The sequence below is a fragment of the Equus caballus genome, chromosome 15 (assembly GCF_041296265.1).
Source record: "Equus caballus isolate H_3958 breed thoroughbred chromosome 15, TB-T2T, whole genome shotgun sequence".
Taxonomy (NCBI): domain Eukaryota; kingdom Metazoa; phylum Chordata; class Mammalia; order Perissodactyla; family Equidae; genus Equus; species Equus caballus.
This window is the reverse complement of record NC_091698.1, coordinates 94,934,509-94,952,797: the sequence shown is the minus strand read 5'-3', so window position 1 is coordinate 94,952,797 and position 18,289 is coordinate 94,934,509. Positions and strand designations below refer to the sequence as shown.

At 42.9% G+C, this 18,289-nt stretch overlaps 1 protein-coding gene across 1 annotated transcript in view; it reads right to left on the bottom strand.

The window, feature by feature from the left end:
* Positions 1-617: 617 nt before the first annotated feature.
* Positions 618-18,289, bottom strand: part of NBAS (NBAS subunit of NRZ tethering complex) — a 331,876-nt gene continuing 314,204 nt past the window's right edge. The window contains exons 50-52 of the mRNA XM_014731302.3: positions 17,164-17,308; positions 10,650-10,778; positions 618-1,051 (exon numbers count right to left, since the gene is read on the bottom strand). Of these exons, the coding sequence (XP_014586788.2) occupies positions 776-1,051; positions 10,650-10,778; positions 17,164-17,308 (550 nt within the window). The 3' untranslated portion in view covers positions 618-775. The remainder of the gene's footprint in view (positions 1,052-10,649; positions 10,779-17,163; positions 17,309-18,289) is intronic.

Below are 18,289 nucleotides of genomic sequence, written 5' to 3'. Positions count from 1 at the left end.
TGATGACAATTTCTTCTTGTCAGAGAACTCTGTACTTCTACCCATAGGAGTAGAAATGAGGTGAAGCCAATGACGATGATGATGACGGAGTGTAAGGTGAAGCGATGTTATTCTTAGAGAGAGAGTGCATCCAACCAGGTGTGTGCATGGCATTGGTGGGAGTATGGGAGGAAATGCGGACACTAGGCTGCCCCACATGCCATACATCAAATTTCTTGGGCCTCCACTATATATGTGACAGAGCCTCACACACACAACCTCACATCCTACTCAACAACCTTGTGAGATAAATAATACAGCCCTCATTTCACAGACGACAGATTAAGCTTCAGAGAGGTGGAGTGCTTCACCCAGAGTCCCAGAACCAGCCTGAGACTGCAATCCAGGTCCATCCTTCCTCCATCCTAGGCCCCTCACTAACCATTCCTCACAGGCTCTCCCTTCCCATCACCACATCCAACTGTCTGCACTGTACTTTTAGACACTTTGTTAACTGTATTCTATCCAGAAGATAGTTCATAAGAAAGAGGAAGAGTTAAGTTTCTCTTAGTCAATAAGAAAGTATGTTAGCTAGCCACTATAAGAAAGAAAAAAAAGTTTAAAAAATGGCAGCTTGCTTGTCCTTTATATACAGCTTTATTTGCAATTTGTTGGAACCACTGAGAACAATCAGCAGGTACACATTGTGCCTCTGGAACAGCATTCAGCTCTGGATGCTCTTTTCCGCCAGGAAGTTGAGAAGCAGGTGATGGCGCACGGGCCCCGGGCAGGCTGCTCAGAGCCAGTGCTGCCCCGCGCTGAGGGCTGTGCTGAACGTTCTCAAGGCCCGATGCGTCCCCCTCACGGCCAGAAGGAGCGACCCGGCTTCGGCTTCATGGCCGGCCTCCCGCAGGTGTCTGGCCAGCTGCTCCACATCCCAGCGCCCCTGCTGGGGGCTGGCCAAGAGGTGCTCAATGACATGCAGATAGAAGGGAGTGGAGATACACTTCACCAACAACTTGGCATCCAGGAGCAGGGAAAGAAGCTCTTGATCACAATTTGAATCATTCACCTTCAAGAAATAAGACAGGCAAAACATGAGTGGGGCATTGCTTAGTCCTTCTCACCAGCAGCCTCACCCCACTCTCCGTGGCTCTGCTACCCACTGCCTTTTGTTGTTGTCACCAACACCTTTACCCGGGTTACCAGGGCCTGCTCCATACGCACACGTACGACATGAGCGTGTCTGAGATCACACACAGGGGATAACATAAGACACAGGCACGCACCAAGAACCCCCCCGAGTCATTGCAACTGCTACCAAACCCTGAGAGCCAGAAAGTGTGCTACACATTGCGCCCGTCTTAATTCACTGAGTCCTCCTTCCCTTTGAACCTGATGAAGTTGGCGCTTTTACCTCTCGATTTCACAGATTAGGAAACTGAGGGGTAAGAACATTTTGCTTAACATCTTGGTCAGTGAGTCGTGGAGCCAGAATTTGAACTGAGGTCAGTCATAACTTCCAAGCCTGGGCTTTAACAACCACATTTATTATTTCATTTGTTCTTCTTCATGGTCCATATTCTTTCACCCCAAACCTCTCCTGTACGTAGATCTTCAGGGAAAAAATTCTTTTCAGAACAGGAAATTTTTTTTCTACTCCATTGAGAAAATATATCCGTCAACCCCACTGATCTAAATAGGATAACCGACGGGAGACGTTTAAGTTGTTCTTGCTGAAGTCTCTAGAAAGCTTAGGACCAAATTTACCTTTTCAAAACATGTTTTTTATACAGCTTTGGGGACCAGATCTTATATGGCCTCTGGTTTTATGGGATCTTTCAGCTTGAATGGTCTCTGAACTTTCTCCCTGGTCTTATCTTCTTAGTCTATATATGGTTTTCCATGGTTTAGACACTTAGCTTATATTTTTCTATTATTGTCCATATTTTTATAAGGAATCAAGTCAACAGTAATCACAGATCAAAATTCAGAGCTTCTCATCTACATTAGGGTGTCATAAAACAGCTTCATGATAGGTTCTTCTGAATGTCACTGTGCACTCTTAACAATTTTGGTTGTAGGAACCTCAGAAATAACGTGGCACTTCAAAGCCAATTAACTAACGTTTAGATCAACCATATTATACAACTGCATACAATGCGCTCTTCCCGCATGTTCTGTGACAAGGAGGCAAGGCCACTGAGGATGAGCAGGTCAGCTGTGTCTACTGGCTGCAAGAATTAAAACAAGAGTGCTGAGAAGGAGAGTCGTTGCCCATATCAGATAGCATCTACCTTTCCTACAACCTAGGGATCTTTCAAAACCAACACACGCATCAGCAACAATGCCACCTTCCTGGGGACATTTCCTCGAACTCCCTTGTCCAAGCTGATTCTCCTTCCTCCAGACTCCAAGACATCTTACATTGGCCTCTTCATGATGTATTATGGTAACTTGTATGTCTGCCTACCCCATCAGACTGGGAGCTTCTTGAGGGCACAGAGCTTTTATCATCCTTCTATTTCAGCATCCAGTTTAACCAGTATTTGGTGAATGGCTGAATGAACCGACACTTTGGAACTTTGTCACATTTTTGTAAACTGCACAAGTACATGACAACCTCTGCCCAGAAGCCAAGTAATGCCAGACTCCAGAACCGAAGCGACACTCTGCAGACCGCAGGCATCTTTCTTGGCCTCTCATTTTCTCAGCACTTAGATGCACATCCACCTTTGGCCCAACACTTAGGCTGAACTCAATTTAGCATTTTTTGTTTGTTTATTTTTGTTTTTAGAGGCTGGATGATAGGAAGAGCGCCTGGTATGAAACACTAGCTTTTCTGCTGACAGGGGCACAAGCTTTCAATCCTCCCCGCTGGGCGTGCCCACGAGTTCTGCATGTCCTCTTCCCTTCCAACCTCCCTCCTTGCTCTTTCACTTCATATGTAGCAGACAAGAACCTTAACCCTGAAAAGGCGCTGCCCTGACCATAACAGTGTCTACCCCTGACTGAGCACTCCCCACGTGCCAGCGGGCACTTTCTCTTGAAGGCTTAAAATATCCCTTTAAGATAGTTATAATCACAGTTGATAGATGAAGAAGCTGGGGTCCAGCGAGCTCAAAGTCATGCATCGAATGCCATATGCCTGCTAAATGGTGAGCTGGACGAGGAGCCCTCATCTCTGACTAGTCTACTGGCTTATTGTTTGTTCCCGTCCAGAACAGGAGCTCCTCCAGGATGGAGAGCCTGTCTCCTCTGTCCACCCCGGCACCCCCCAGGCCCAGAACAGTGGTGGCCACATGCTAGGAGCTCAGCAAGGTCTCTGAAATGAATACATGAATGACTGACTAACTCCACAACTCATATCCTTTCACTGCACGCTGCTGCCTCCGTGCGTGTGTGCACACGCATGCACGCACACGCACACACACACACGCTCTTTCTCACATATACACACAAGGTATCTGAGTTACTGTGCATGTTGTTATTTTAGTTCACTTTAAAAAGAAAGAATCCCTCCACCTAACCCTTCAGGAGGGAACAGAGTGTGTGTGAGGCTGCTACAGGCAAATGTTTGATAAAATACGTGGATAAAAGGCTCAGAATCCACACACTGCAGGGTAATACTTTCTCTGTTGACCTGAATAAGTCTTCAAGGCTAGGACACCTTTATTATTCTTTCTGTTTACTCACCAACCCTCCCTTTGGGGGCCCGAAAGACTCCTAGAAAGAAATGATGGATTTTTCCAGCTCGAGGAAGAGACAGGGGTTCTATCCACGCCTGTAGCTGCCACTCCTCTCACCCCATCCTGCCTGTTCCTTCCCAGTGCAACGACATCTTTAAAATCGGTCTCCCGTTGGATGCACCCAGCCTTTTGGACAGCTGCCCATGTCCTGGCAGGTGGGGGTAAGGGGCAGGGACAGGCACAGAGCTCTCTACCTACTATCCTGGCTGAGACAGCATAAGGAGAGAGTCAGAGAAGTGACGCACAATGCTTCCGCCTTGGACCCTGGCCCACTTGGGGGTTCCCTGAAGAGGGAGAGTCAGAGAGCACTGACCTGCACTGGGCTTGGGCAGTGGCCAGGGCAAAGTCTGGGGAGAAGTTTTGGTTTAGCTTCCTGTAATCAAGTGGTGAGGAAATGTAAGTGGCTGACTTTAATTTATTTCCTTTCTCTGACTTCCTACCTGGTTCCAGCTCTTTGCAAGAGGCACAGAACGGCCAGAGTAAACTTTCTAATTCTCATGTGCAAGCAAAATACTGCTCAACTCTTCTGTGCATATTTGGGACAAAATAGAGAATGGAAGAATATAGGAAGTTAGACTTATAGTCAAACGAGTCAGGAATAAAGGCCTTTCTAGCAGGAGAAGGGCTTACATATATCACAAAATGAGTAAAATGCTTGCCATCTCTGTCAGTGATTTTCTTTTTTTTGGGAAGTGATTAATTTTTGAGAATAAATGAAACTCTGCAGATCTTGGGAAAGAAATCTATTAGAGCACAAAGCACTACTGTCTTCCAAGTCATTAAAATGTTATCTGCTTAATTCCTGTCTCAACAATAGGTAATGAACCTTCTCTGAATTAAAGTCTTTGATTTCATGGATCTATACAAAGCTAAGAGTAATTACAGTAATGAGGTAAGCTGAAATTCCAGTAGCAGAATGTATGCAGGGCCTCATTTCAATTACTTTAAAGAAGATTATTTAATATTATTTCACTGTTTACCTTGGGGAAGGATATTTGTCTCATTTTTACATATACTCTTACTAATAAAAGTTATTAAATATATCAGCTACAAGGACAGAAAAATAAAAGGGCAACACAAGTGTATACTTGGAATAAGAAAAATGCCTGCAGGTAATTTTTTGTATTCTACACTTATTTGAATGATGCTCACATTCCGTTTCCCAGCATACCATCAATCCCACTGCTGGCGTGGGATTAACAGCATAGCTCTTCTGAAACCAAAGAGAGGACAAAGCATCTGACGTGCGATCTAACAATGGGAGAGAGTCTTTGGAATCCAAGCCTGATCACATCGATGATCATAACCGAAAGGCCCATTTTGGGGCCCTGAGTTTGCCTCGTTCCACACTTTGCACTTACCCCCTTCCTACTTTAACTCCTTGTGTTATTATCTCATATGTCAGTCTCTCATGAGATAATGTCTTTAAACACAGGGGTGATACTTTATTTCATCTTTACAAACATTCTACCCACTCCTCACTCCTGCACACACTACTAGGCTGTGCACAACAGGTGCTTAATATGTCTGCTCACACTAAATAAGTCAACCAACCATCAGCGCTCTCTAGAAATCAAACAGGTTAACTTACAGGGAGTGAGCTGTCTGTCACTAGAGGCATCCATCTGAGAATTCTGTGAGATAGGCGGCTGCAGAGCTTCCTTCATCAAGAAGACCCACCACAGGCTGAGGATGAATGATGATGGGAGAAAGTGGCATATCTAGGTATGTTCAGGTTAAAATGGTATTTAGAAATAAGTAGATATGCTCCAAGTTCTGAGAAAAAGAACCTGGTTCTAAAAGAGTCAAAAGAACAGTGATTGTAAAAAGAGGTCAATTTACGACCAATCGGCATTTGTAAGACTTAGAGGAAAGCACTCACTTGATTCTTCTTTGCACGACTGGATCACTTCAGCCTAACCCAGTGTGGACACACTCAGAAGAAAACCAGATGACGTGAGGGCTAAAACCAAAGGACTCTGCAGACACCAAACAAGGGTGTTAGCACCAGCCTGATCCCGTTACCAACGCAGGCCAAGGCGGGAGGGAAGTGTGTAGCCCAACGGGCACGGAGAAGGCAACAGTGAGGGAGCCTGCAGGGTGGAAGGGACTCCCTGGGAGGAAGGAGCTGGAAACCTGGATGGAGTTAAACCGGGGGCAAAGAAAGGAAGGCTTCTTGGTTTTGTATAAGTATGTCAATCCAAACAGGCTTTTCTGAGAATCTTTAAGGCTCTCCTTCCAGCCTACACACTGGTCATTGTAAGGAAAACCGGCAGGTCCAGTGCCTTCAGGCAAGGTTAAAGAGGCTAAGAACCACGTTTACTAAAGACGCGAAGGGCTGCCACATGGAAGCAATGAATTGTGAGCAACTCCACAGGGCAGGACTCAGATCAACAGGCTCAAGGTGAAGGGTGTGGCCTTCATTCTAAAGGGGCTCTCTCACCATGAGATCTATCAGAACACAGCACAGAGCACCTGGGAGGTGGTAAGCTCTCTACCCCCAGCAGTGGTCGACTTCATGGGTTTGAAAAAGGAAGCCCTATACTGGGCAAGTTGTTAGAGCAGCTCTGCTCTAGTCTCTTCCAGTGCTAACTTGGCAGGATTCAAGATGCTTACAACAATTTCATTTCTTTGTAGAGATAACCCTTTTCCAATATAACATAGCCTGCCTAGTTACATTAAAAGAAGCAGTATGATTGAGCATAGACTTTGAACCTTGGATCTAGGGTTTAAATTTCAGCTCTGGCTGCTTATTAGCTGTATGACCTCTGAGTCTCATTGTTTTCATCTGTGAAACCAGAATGTTATCTTCTCACAGGATTATTAAGAAGATAGTGAGGACATGCCCATTATAATGCCTGGCAAAAAGGTGGTACTTGAAAGATGGTAGTTATTCTTAGCATCAGGGAGAAACCCTTAATTAGGTGCTAAAGCTCTTAAAGACTCCTTTATAACCCCATGAATTATTCTTTTAATAAGGACCATAGTCCAGGACAGTCCCGGGATGTGGGGTGGGAGAGAGGCACTGAGCAGTACTAAAAAGGAGGCAGAAATCAAGAGCAGAAGCCACCACAATCTGGAATTACAAAACGGGCAGTTTTTCAGTCCACAAAATTATTATAAATACATATCTGCTTACTTTGATGCAATGAGTGAAGAGAATTCCACCTGGTAGAAATATTCCAGAGATTAGATTCCAACCCACCAGTAGGAATATCCTTCTTCGAGAGAATAAGCTCTAAATCTCCCTGAGGCTGATGGAGGATGATCCAGCAGTCTATACCATACGAGGGTTTTAATTATTCATCTACAATATAATCTCTAAGAAGGATTTTCCATTTCTATTTCTGGAAAGAGGCGGTTGGCCATTTGTAAAAGGTTACACGCTAAACACCGGAGGTCTGCAATTTCAGAAAAGCTTAGAGAAAGAAATGAGTACTGCCACTGGAGGAAAAGTCAGTACAATCTCTGGCATCAGCACTTAAGCATCATCCTTTTAACTGTAAACACCTATAAAGCTGTCAGTGTCTTATAACGAATAGCGGAATAACACATGGTATCAGCAAGCAAGTGGGAAGTTTTCCAGCTGGATCCACGCACTGTGCAGGAGTGAGGCCTATCAGAGGAGGCCCCTTGCTGGAAGTTTTTTCTTGTGATGTCAGCAGGAACTACTGTCAACAACCAATAAGAGAGAAACCGAAGTTATTGAACTCAGGCTCCTGACAAAAGGACAGAGTGAATAGCAAAATAAAAGCGAAAAAAGAAAGCAAATGTTTTCTATTTTTCACACTAAGTACGATTTAAAATAGTTAGACAGGGGTCAGCCCCGTGGCTGAGTGGTTGTTTGCACGCTCCACTTCAGTGGCCCAGGGTTTCGTCGGTTGGGATCCTGGGCGCAGACACGGCACCGCTCATCAGGCCATGCTGAGGTGGTGTCCCACATGCCACGACTAGAAGGACCCACAACTAAAAATATACAACCATGTACCGGGGGGCTTTGGGAAGAAAAAGGAAAAGTAAAACCTTTAAAAAACTAAAAATAAAAAATAAAATAAAATAGTTAGGCAGGTGTCCTGCAAAAATGCCTACTGAAACTCTTCCCTTAGAAAGGTGTGACATGAGCTTTTAATGGTACTGGGAGAGCAATGACAGACTACAGTAATTTTTTATTTCATTTATATAGCATTCTTGAAAGGAGAAAATTATGGCGATGGAGAACAGAGTCGTAGTTGCCACTGTTTGCTGGGGGGGGCGGGGGGGAGGGAGATGGTGGCTGTGGCAATAACAGGTAGCACAAGGGATCCTTGTGATGGAACTGCTCTGTATCCTGATCGCAGTGACGGAGACATGAATCTACGTGTGACAATATTGCACAGAACTTTACACACACACAAGTGAGTGCATGTAAAACTGGTGAGATCTGAGTAAGGTACCAATATTATGTCAATGTCCTGGTTATAATACTACACTGTAGTTAAGCCAGATGTTACCACTGGGGGAGACTGGAAGAAGGGTCTAAGAGATCTCACTATATTATTTCCTATAACTAATTGTGAATTTAAAATTATCTCAAAATAAAAAGCTAAAAAATATTTAAAAACTGGAAAACTCTGCAAAACTTTAGCTCTCTGGAGAATGCAAAAGGTCTGACAATACTCAGCATTTTTGTGAACACATTTTAAGGTCACAGTGGACTAGCCTAATGTGAATTCCCAAATTAGTGCAGAGAAGTTACAATTAAGTCTCATTACTGAATTGCTAAAAGCAAGGTCTCAGTGCAAGGTAAGTGACTCATCTCAGCAATTTTCACCTCTGGCTTTGATTTTTGCACCTGAAGGCCACAGAGGTTTTGGGTGCTATCATCACAATCCAGGCAAACCACCCACAGTCTGCAGGGCTGTTCAAAACCACAGGGTTTCAGCACAACGCTGCACATCAAACGTGCAGACGAAAGTGTCATGGAGGTAAATTAGCGCCATTCAAAAACTACTTGGGTGTTGTAATGTTCCCATCTGGTTTCTTACTTTGATAGTCAGTGTGTGTGTGGGTGGGGAGGAGCAAGGCTAGTTAGCAGTTAGGGAGCCCGGCTCTAGCTGCAGTTCTGACAGAGGCATTTGAGAGAAAGAATCCTTAAAATGAAAACTGATATACTCGCCTGTGGAATTGAGGAGTGCACCAGGAGAACCCTACGCAGGATGAATACAGAAAGGCAGTGCATCATACACCACTGCTTCATTCTCGATGAGGCCCATGGCAAAGTTTAGTGGCAACACCTAAGCAGAGATACTAATATAATGTACATTGGTGGGGAGAAAAAAAAGCACTGAAAATATGCACCCTGATTTTCTTTAGTTTTTTCTTCCTGATTTCTTAGATTTATAATAAAAAATAGGCTAAGAAAAAAATCTCACTGTAATTCTTAGTTTCTTGTAAATTCCCAACATTACGCAGCTTTCATTTCAGCACAGACAGACAGGGAGGCTACCAAGAGACAAGTCCCCTCAATTCCCTACTTCAGTCCAGTTCCAAAGAGGCCCGTGGTATGATCAATTATCAGTGACAACGAAGGGTGCTCACAAAATCTTTACAGAAGCTTTATATTATTTTGAAAATACATCTAAGTGAATAAAGGCATTAGATTTTTCTCATTTTTTCATTATGACTGCTTCAAAAATGCAATTATTTTCTACTTTCTATAACCATATACATAACTTTCTGTATCCTTTGTCATTAACAAAATTTTCTATCAATGACATATTTTCATCAATCTCTTTACTGTCTTGTACGGCAAGGATGTACCTCTGCTCCAGGATTCTCCTCCCCTCTCTGATCCCTAGAAGACATCCTCTTACATTTTTGTCAAAAAAAAAAAAAAAAGCAACAAAAAACATACGGGGCAGCCCATTTGCATAGTGGTTAAGTTCACATGCTCTGCTTCAGCGGCTCGGGGTTCACCAGTTTGGATCCTGGGTGCGGACCTACACACTGCTCATCATGTCATGCTGTGGTGACATCCACAGAGAAGAACTAGAAGGACTTACAACTAGGATATACAACCATGTACTGGGGCTTTGGGGAGAAAAAAAAAAGAGGAAGATTGGCAACAGATGTTAGCTCAGGGCCAATCTTCCTCAAAAAAGAAAGATATACACACATACACACACAGACATATACACACACACACAAAATGTAAAATTATGTACACACTCACACACACAAATACTTCAAATGAAAGAATGATGTCCCTATAGAAGCGTTTCAGTAAGGATCATACAACTCGAATTCATTAAAACACAACCTTGAGCTATCTAATCCTAAAGCATAAAATTTAAAAAGGGAAGTGAAAGTTTCTTCCTTAATCATAACCGGACAACCAGCCTGAAGGGCTGGAATGACTTTAGAACATCACTCCTCAAGCCAAGACACTGCTTCAATGGCGACTGAGGTTGCCAGAGGAAATAAGATCTTGAGATTTCAGATGGTGCCAGTAAACACTTCTTGCAGCCACTTTCTCACCTTTAATTAGCAGATAAGCAAGCACATACATCCAGGCACAGAAAACCTGCCCGACACTAGGAGTTCCTTCAACCCAAATTTCAAGTGGCAGGGACTAGTCCACTGGTCCTAGGCTGCTTTGACATCTTCTTAAAGAGACTAATAAACTGCTTCTCTAGAGAAACTGCTTGTTATTTGGATTTGTATTCTCAGCACCTAAACACAGAGTCTGGTTCACAGGAAGAGTTCAGTAAATCTTTGTAAGATAAATGAGTATCTACTTCCTAAACAAAACAGTAATAGCGTTGTGGTCAGAGAATACTGTAGATAAATAGTCTTAAACAAACCACGGCTATTATTTTTGAGAATGACAATCCTAGTTCATTTCTCGGAAACGTAAACAAGACCAGAGCCCAGTGGGCATACCTCAGCGACAGCAGCGATCTGCTCCAGCGCCGCAGCGTGAAGATCCTCATCTGCGCTCTCGAGGAGGAGCTTCAGGGCCGGCAGCAGGAGGGACTGGTCAAGCAGCAGCGAGCACAGCTCCTTCACACACTGCAACCACAAGTGCAATGACATGAGTGACAGAGCAAGGGAGCACTTCGCATCCCTCAGCTAGTCTGGCTGTCTCTTTCCACATCTTTTTCACGAGTGTGTGTGTATAAAGCACACATGGGACCACAGAGATTTGGTTTTTGGTACCTGCTTCACTCACTTCATGGTGTACTGTAAACATCTTTCCACGCTATCAGATTTTCATCTATGACACCGCTTTTAATGGCTATGCAGTATCCCATTGGATGGATATAAGACTGTAATTTATTTTCCTAAACTCTCAGAGCCCTAGTTTCTCATAAGTAAAATGGAAGTAATTATATCAACTTTGCAGTGATTTTTTTGGTCACAATAGTGTTAATGAATAATGTACAATGCTCAGCATAAGCTAGATGCTTAACAAACAAAATACCCTATTATCAATTGTTAATATTATCAACAATATCTAGTTATCATCCATGGCAACAAAGGAAATCAGCAATTTAAATATTTAAAAACCTGATTATAATTCTAATGTCCAGGTGAACTGAATGCCTGATATACTTAAGATACTGAATCTCAGGAAAACTATCTGTGGTCCAGAAAAACGAAAATGTATCTGGATCTCCACAGATGTATTTGAATTTTATTCTTAGCCCTTATCATCTGCCCGAGCCTATCATCAAGACAGCAGGCTTTTATACAAGATAACCAATGATAATCCTTCACCACAAAAGTATAAAAGAGTAGAAAATAAATTAGCACGCTATCCCTGCTGAGTTATGTGCTCCCTCGGTGTCCTGACTTGAGCTGTAACATAAAGAAGAGAACACGTGGACCAAGGAGCAGACAAGGAGTGCACCCTCATTGTACACAAGGGTGGTTTTTGAAAGAACTGAGACTCTGCCTCCGTGGCTCATCCTTCTCTTGTGCTACTCCAACAGTAGCCTATTGGAAAGGGACAGCTCAAATTGAGGATGTTTCATAACTCCATTACATCACTATAAAGCAACAATAAAATAAGGACGACACAAAGGAGCTCCTATTACAGCTCAGGACAAAGGTCTCTCTGGGATTCCACTCACTGTAGTTTTTTAGCTTTCACACAGCAAGTCTCTGCTGGAAATCAGCAAAGCCTCCAAATTTCAGATGGACGGTCAAGCTACACCAACTTGTGTGAAAACGGTCAACGTCAGCAGGGTAACAGTTTTGCAAAACATGTCCTTCAAACATTATGGATTCTAATTCAGAAAAGGGCAGTGTGCCTTAAAGCACACACAGCACACAGGATCTGGGCCAAAAAGAAATGCAGATTTTTAATCTGGGATGCCAAAACCTACAGAAAATATTTGGGAGGATGAAATATAAACTCCCGTGCATGACAATCTGGCCCAGCTGCCACATTCCAACTAGTTTCCTTTGCCCTCCTCCTGGAACGGTACAGCTCGCTCCCGCACCTGCACACTCATCAGACAGCGCTGCCCAGGAGCCCTTCCGGCCACGACACAAAGTGCTGAATCTGTGCTGCCCAACATGGCAGCCACGAGCCACAGGTGGAAAGTGTACATTTGACATGTGGCGAGTACAACTGAGGTGATGCATTTCTAATTTTATTCAATTTTACTTTAATTTAACACATAACTACTGGCTCTGGCTGCAGAATTCTGGGCTCTCTGAGACCTCTGGGTCTTTGCATACAATGTAACCTCTGCTGTTTCTCTGTCTGATTAGCCTCAATTTGTTTTTTAAGTCTCAGCTTAAAAAGGCACAGGAAAACCCCATCTCCTGTGAAGGCACCTCTGATTTCCCAGGTTTGGCACTCTCAGATTCCAACTATACTTCACAAACATTTCCTACACTGTCATCTTGCATTACTGTAATTATTCATTTGTGTATCTGCCTCACTGGAGTGCAAAAACATTTTTCCTGTTCTATATTCCAAACTTGCTTGCTACATACTATACCTACAAATATTTGTATATAATTCCCTCTCTTAACACGCATATTTGTTTATTCAATAAGTTATCGGTAATTTTTAAACAGGTATTTCTCAGAAATTTTATGATATTTAGATCAAGCCTATCCCTTGGCTGACCTCAGCCTTGATAAAAATTTCTGAAATAACCTGTATACCCCTCCGAACAGGCATAGTGGATAGACGAACCATGGCCAGGCAAGGAGATTCAAGAATGGAGGAATTCATTTCATGTGAGCCACTGAGTACTTTTTCTCTCTTAGCTAACAGTTATTGGCTAAATACTCTGTATTTAAATACTATACTCTGCTTGTCAGGTATTTTTCCCCGTGTTGCAAGAGGACAGTTTACTAGATTTATAAAGGGATTTGGGAGCTGTGAGACAGGTTGCAGTAGCAAAGAGAACCAGAAAACACCTCAAAACATACACCTTCACAGCACAAACCTGCCTGGCCATCAGGACAGTGAATAACAATGAGAGGCCCTGAATGAAGAGGAGCAGGTGGGCCTGGGCCCAGAGCCAGGCAGGTGTTTGTCCTCTCTGTGGACTGCGATTAATGGTGATGCCCTGCGGCATGGCCTGTACTGATGGTTGTCAGAGAAGCAGGACTAGTCCACCAATGGTCCTTCTGTCCTCACACAACCCTCCTGCAGGTCCTGGGGTATCTTGCACCCAAAGATCTTGCAGGGCCTGCCGCGGGAGCATGGGGCACAAAGTGTACAGGAATGGGTGTCATCTGATTCTCAAACTCAAGCTCTCAACATTATCAATAGTGCCTCAACCATGAGAGAGAACAATGACAATGAGATTCAGAAGCTGGGGCTTAGTGGGGCTCATTCATTAGCTGGGTGTCCAACACCCACACCCGCCCCATAGCATCTGTGACTCTGGTTCATGCTGTGCCTCAGCGAAATCATGGACCATCAAGGTCAGTCACAAATAGCTGGAACTTAGAATTTTATATCTGTAAATGCCAAGAACCTGTTTTATGCCAATTTCTTATTCTACATATCCCCCACTCCTGAGACTGCTTCATATATTGCCATGGATACAAGCTGAGAAGAAGGATTCATAGCTTTCAAGACTGTGAGACACATGGCCTGTGAGGAACAGTGATTTTACCTTTCTGGTAATATTTTCCATCAGAAAAACCATCGCGGCCATGAGCAACAAGTACCACGAGGAAGAGCAGGCAATTACAAAAAGGCTTTCTAAAGAGTTACAAAGGAAAAAAAAAATCTCTAAATATGGGAACTTAGGGGCAGTGGGAAATGAGGATGAAGGAGACAGTAAGTCCCTTTAGGTACCCTGTCATAGACAATGAGGCAAACGCTCTTCACAAACCATGGCATAGGGCACCCGAAGGTACTGGAATAAAAAAAGGGAGTCAGGGATACTTTTACTGCTACAGCGATACTAAGTATCATGGAGCTCTGAAATTAGACTGTGTGGTATATATGGTAAAATAAACTTAAGATATTTCCATTTTGTAATAATGATGTTCCTTCCTTTGTAACAATTTTAATTTACATTTGCACACATTTAGCAATCAATAAAAATAGTACACACCATCTGAAAAGCTGCTTTAGTCATGGCATCCTAAGGAAAAATCTATAAATGGACCCAATTAAAAGACAGAAACTGAGGCAACATAACAAAAATGAAGAAGGATCACCATGGCGACAGAACTCATTTGATGATAATTATCTTCTCATCAAACTGGAACTTACTTTAAAATGGGGTTCAACCCAGTACCTTTCTCCTCACCCCAGGAGAATTGCGGACCTATGAAAGGTAGTGAATTACACGCTATGGATGAAGTAGTAAACAGACAGCCTCAGCTCATTCTCCTCTCAGGCCTGAAGCCCTTGTGGAATAGACAGAGCCAGCACCCTCTCGGGGACCATCCAATCTAACCCCTTGTTTCGGAGACCAGAACACAGAGGTCCAATGAGTCTGGCGCTTTTCTCCTGGTCACAGACCATGCTGTGGCCCAGTCTGGGACAGAACAGTACAATTTCATGCATCACTAGGGCTCCTTCTGTACTACGTATGATGTCTGATGTCCCCTGCCTCCAGGTGCCCCGGTCTTAATAAGGAAGAGAGGCAGGTAAGTCCCTTTCTGCGGTGTGGTATAGGGAGCACTCTAACAGCTGCATGCTTAAGGCACCACCTATTCTGATGTCCTTAAAATACCTAGAATCACTGGCCAGATGATTCTGAGATCAAACAAGACCACTGTAAACAAACTTACTTTATTTGTCAAAGTACTCAACCTGGCTGTAGAAGCATATGAGGGAGATGAGTCATTACAGCTATTTAACTTCTCATGTAACCGCCAACTCATTTTTTTTCCCCATAGGAAACAGAAAGTATAACTTATTATATACTAGTCACTAAAAAGAAGAATATTCTTTTCCTTCTATGTCCTGGAAGGTTCCCCTAAACTTTAAATGTAATGTTGACAGGACTTACCACTGCTATGGACACTCAGGTACATCTATCACCCATGCCTAGGTGGCTAAAGGATAATATACGGAACTGTTCAACCCGTGATTATGTAGCTAATGGTATGATGTCAGGGTCCAAGATGCAGCGGCCACGTCCTCAGCCAACTTACATTCCTTGCCTTAGAACTGACTATGGTAAACCCAAAGCAACAAGGATATTTTAAAAAACAAATAAACTTTTCTAGGCAATGATAGAGACCCTAACACTCTCAAATCTAAGACATTGATAATCTAGACCCCAGATTCTATATGCCATTTTTTAAGGAAATACCATAAAAAAAGGGAAAAATTGACAGTAAAACTTATACAACTACATAAGACAGTTATTCAATACGCATACACCTCAAGTGTAGTAAGAGTGGTTCATTTGGAAGTATTTATTTTTCAAGCCTTTGAGCATAGAGACTTGGTTTGAGGGCCTGATCCACCATGATCTGAGCCTGAAAGACGTGGAGCAAGATCCTTGCCCCTAAAGCCTCTACTTCATCAGCTATCCAATGGAGATCAAGGAACCTCCTTAGTTGAAAGTGGTGGTGAAGGCGGTGGTGGGGTGAAGGTTAAATGAGACAATGGAAGTGAAAGCCCAAGAGTGCTAATAAATGTCAGTTATTGCCATTGCCACCAGCTTGCTATATAGTACCAAGAGATCCTAAATAATGTTTTCCTAACCTAGACGCAATAGAATAGAACTGATAGGAGGACACTTCTGGCATTTGGTCCTCATCTAACAAGGCTTGCTCTCAGCTTATGCTAAAGCAAAGATGAAGCCCACGTTATTTACATGCTACCTGATGGGGGTCATAAACTCTGTTGAGTCTCCACTCTGTGCAGTATGTTGAATCTGGCCATGGGTGAAACAGCTGATACAGCTATCATCCCCACCCTCCAGGGGCTCCCAGTAGAGCAGAGCAAATCACAGGTAAATAAGCAGCTGATACAAGCAAATCACATATGACTGGGGTAAGGGGAAGTTATTTTTGTTGTTGGTACTTTAAATATTTTATAGAAGAATTTTGTCATTATGGTGTTTGGAAGACTTCTTTAAATGGATAAAATATTTTAAAATTCAATCAAAAAACACTTAGCCAGTCCCTCATTTAGAAAACAATTCATTAAATGTGCATTCATAATAAGAATATTTTCCTTGAGTGATTACAATGAGGATTCAAAGAATCATATTTACAATTTTATTTCAAGTTTATCTCCTATGTGGTAAAAACTTGAAAACCAATTAATCAATTTAGTGCCATTATCCAAATGCTTATATTTAAGACATGCAAATTGGTCAAACAATATACTGCTGAGGTTGGATCCAGGGCAGGGGGCTGTAATTAACATGTGCTTATTTTAGAATGTACAAATTTATACATATATACTACAGAAATACTCCTGTGATGGTCAAATTATGGGATCAAAGAGAACAAAGGTCAAAATGGAGGTGGCTGAGTTTTTACCATGTTTACAGAGAACAGCTATTGTGGTTATGCAATCTTATTACAATGATGTCAGAGAGTACGTAGAGATCAGAGTGGCTGGTTACCTGCCAAGAGGAGAGCTAAAGCTACTACTACGTTACCAAGTGGCCTGGTTCAGACAGAGACAACACATGAGCTACCCTGACCCCTGGAACATAAGCTTGAGCTAGACATAAAAGGGCACCCGAAAGGAACTGAAAACTGGATTACACTCTGGGACATGTAAGAGGAATCCTGCTTCAGAGCTCCCACAAGAGGAAACTACCTCAAAGCATCCTTTCAGCATTGCTTTTCTTCATTTGATCTGTTACAAATTATGGGTCTTTACCTACTGATAACTTAAGCTAAATGTTCCTCAAGTACAGTCACTGATACTGCTTATAATAAAGAGTCTGGATAAGGAAAGGGGTACTCCCCAGGAAAGCCACTTGACATATCCACTCACCTCTGCGGGGAGCATTTGCTTGGTATTATACAAAGAGCGACAGATTTTCAAAACTTCATTCCCCAGTCCTTCCTTGTTCTCCACTGTACATCTGGTTAGCATCACTGTAGCTAGTCTCACCCACGGATTACTGGTTGTGCTAGTTCTAAGAGAGAAAAATGCAAGGCACTGGAAATGATTAAAGTTATAACAATTGTGATTAGAAATTTTAAAATAGAAAAGAAACCCCTCTTTTTGAACAAAAAATGCTTTGGGAAAATTGCAATCATAATCTAGATGATATGTTCCTTCAAGTCTATCTTGTAGAAAAGATAACATCTTATGGAGAAAAGGGAGATTCCCGTGGTATTGATAAGAGGCCGGTGGCATGGAGGCAGTGGGCGGATGCTGATGAGCACAGGCTGCTTTGAAGTCAGAGAACTCGGGCTCACATTCTGGCTCCTTGATTTACTACTTGGGTGACCCAGGGAAGTTACTTAAACACTCTCAGCCTACTTATATGATTCTGGGGAAGCCACTCAAGGCAATTCAATGTTTCTCTTCCGAGGCTGCTTTATTTAATGAATGATGTTTGTAATTGTGAAGTATCCCTCTTAATAGCAGGCACATCTTACTATTTACTATCTAAATAACGGGCTTTTGTTCACCATGTAATTATGGATATGACTCTGACTATGATTCTGGGGTCAGGCAGCACTAAATGACAATAAGGGCAGGGCACAGCAGAGATCAGCTTGGAGCACAGACTGAGAAAGAACACACAAGCATATGGTGATCACACATTGCATTTCAAATACTTTTTTTTTTTTTTTAAAGATTAGCACCTGAGCTAACAACTGTTGCCAATCTTTTTTTTCCCCCTCTGCTTTTTTTCTCCCCACATGCCCCCAGTACATAGTTGTATATTTTTTAGTTGTGGGTCCTTCTAGTTGTGGCATGTGGGATGCCGCCTCAACATGGCCTGATGAGCGGTGCCATGCCCGTGCCTAGGATCCGAACTGGTGAAACTCTGGGGCCTCCAAAGCGGAGTGTGTGAACTTAACCACTCGGCCAGGGGACCGGCCCCAACTTCATAGAGTTTCTTATTTCCAAAACGTAAAAGCATGCAAAAGTTTGCATTTTGTTT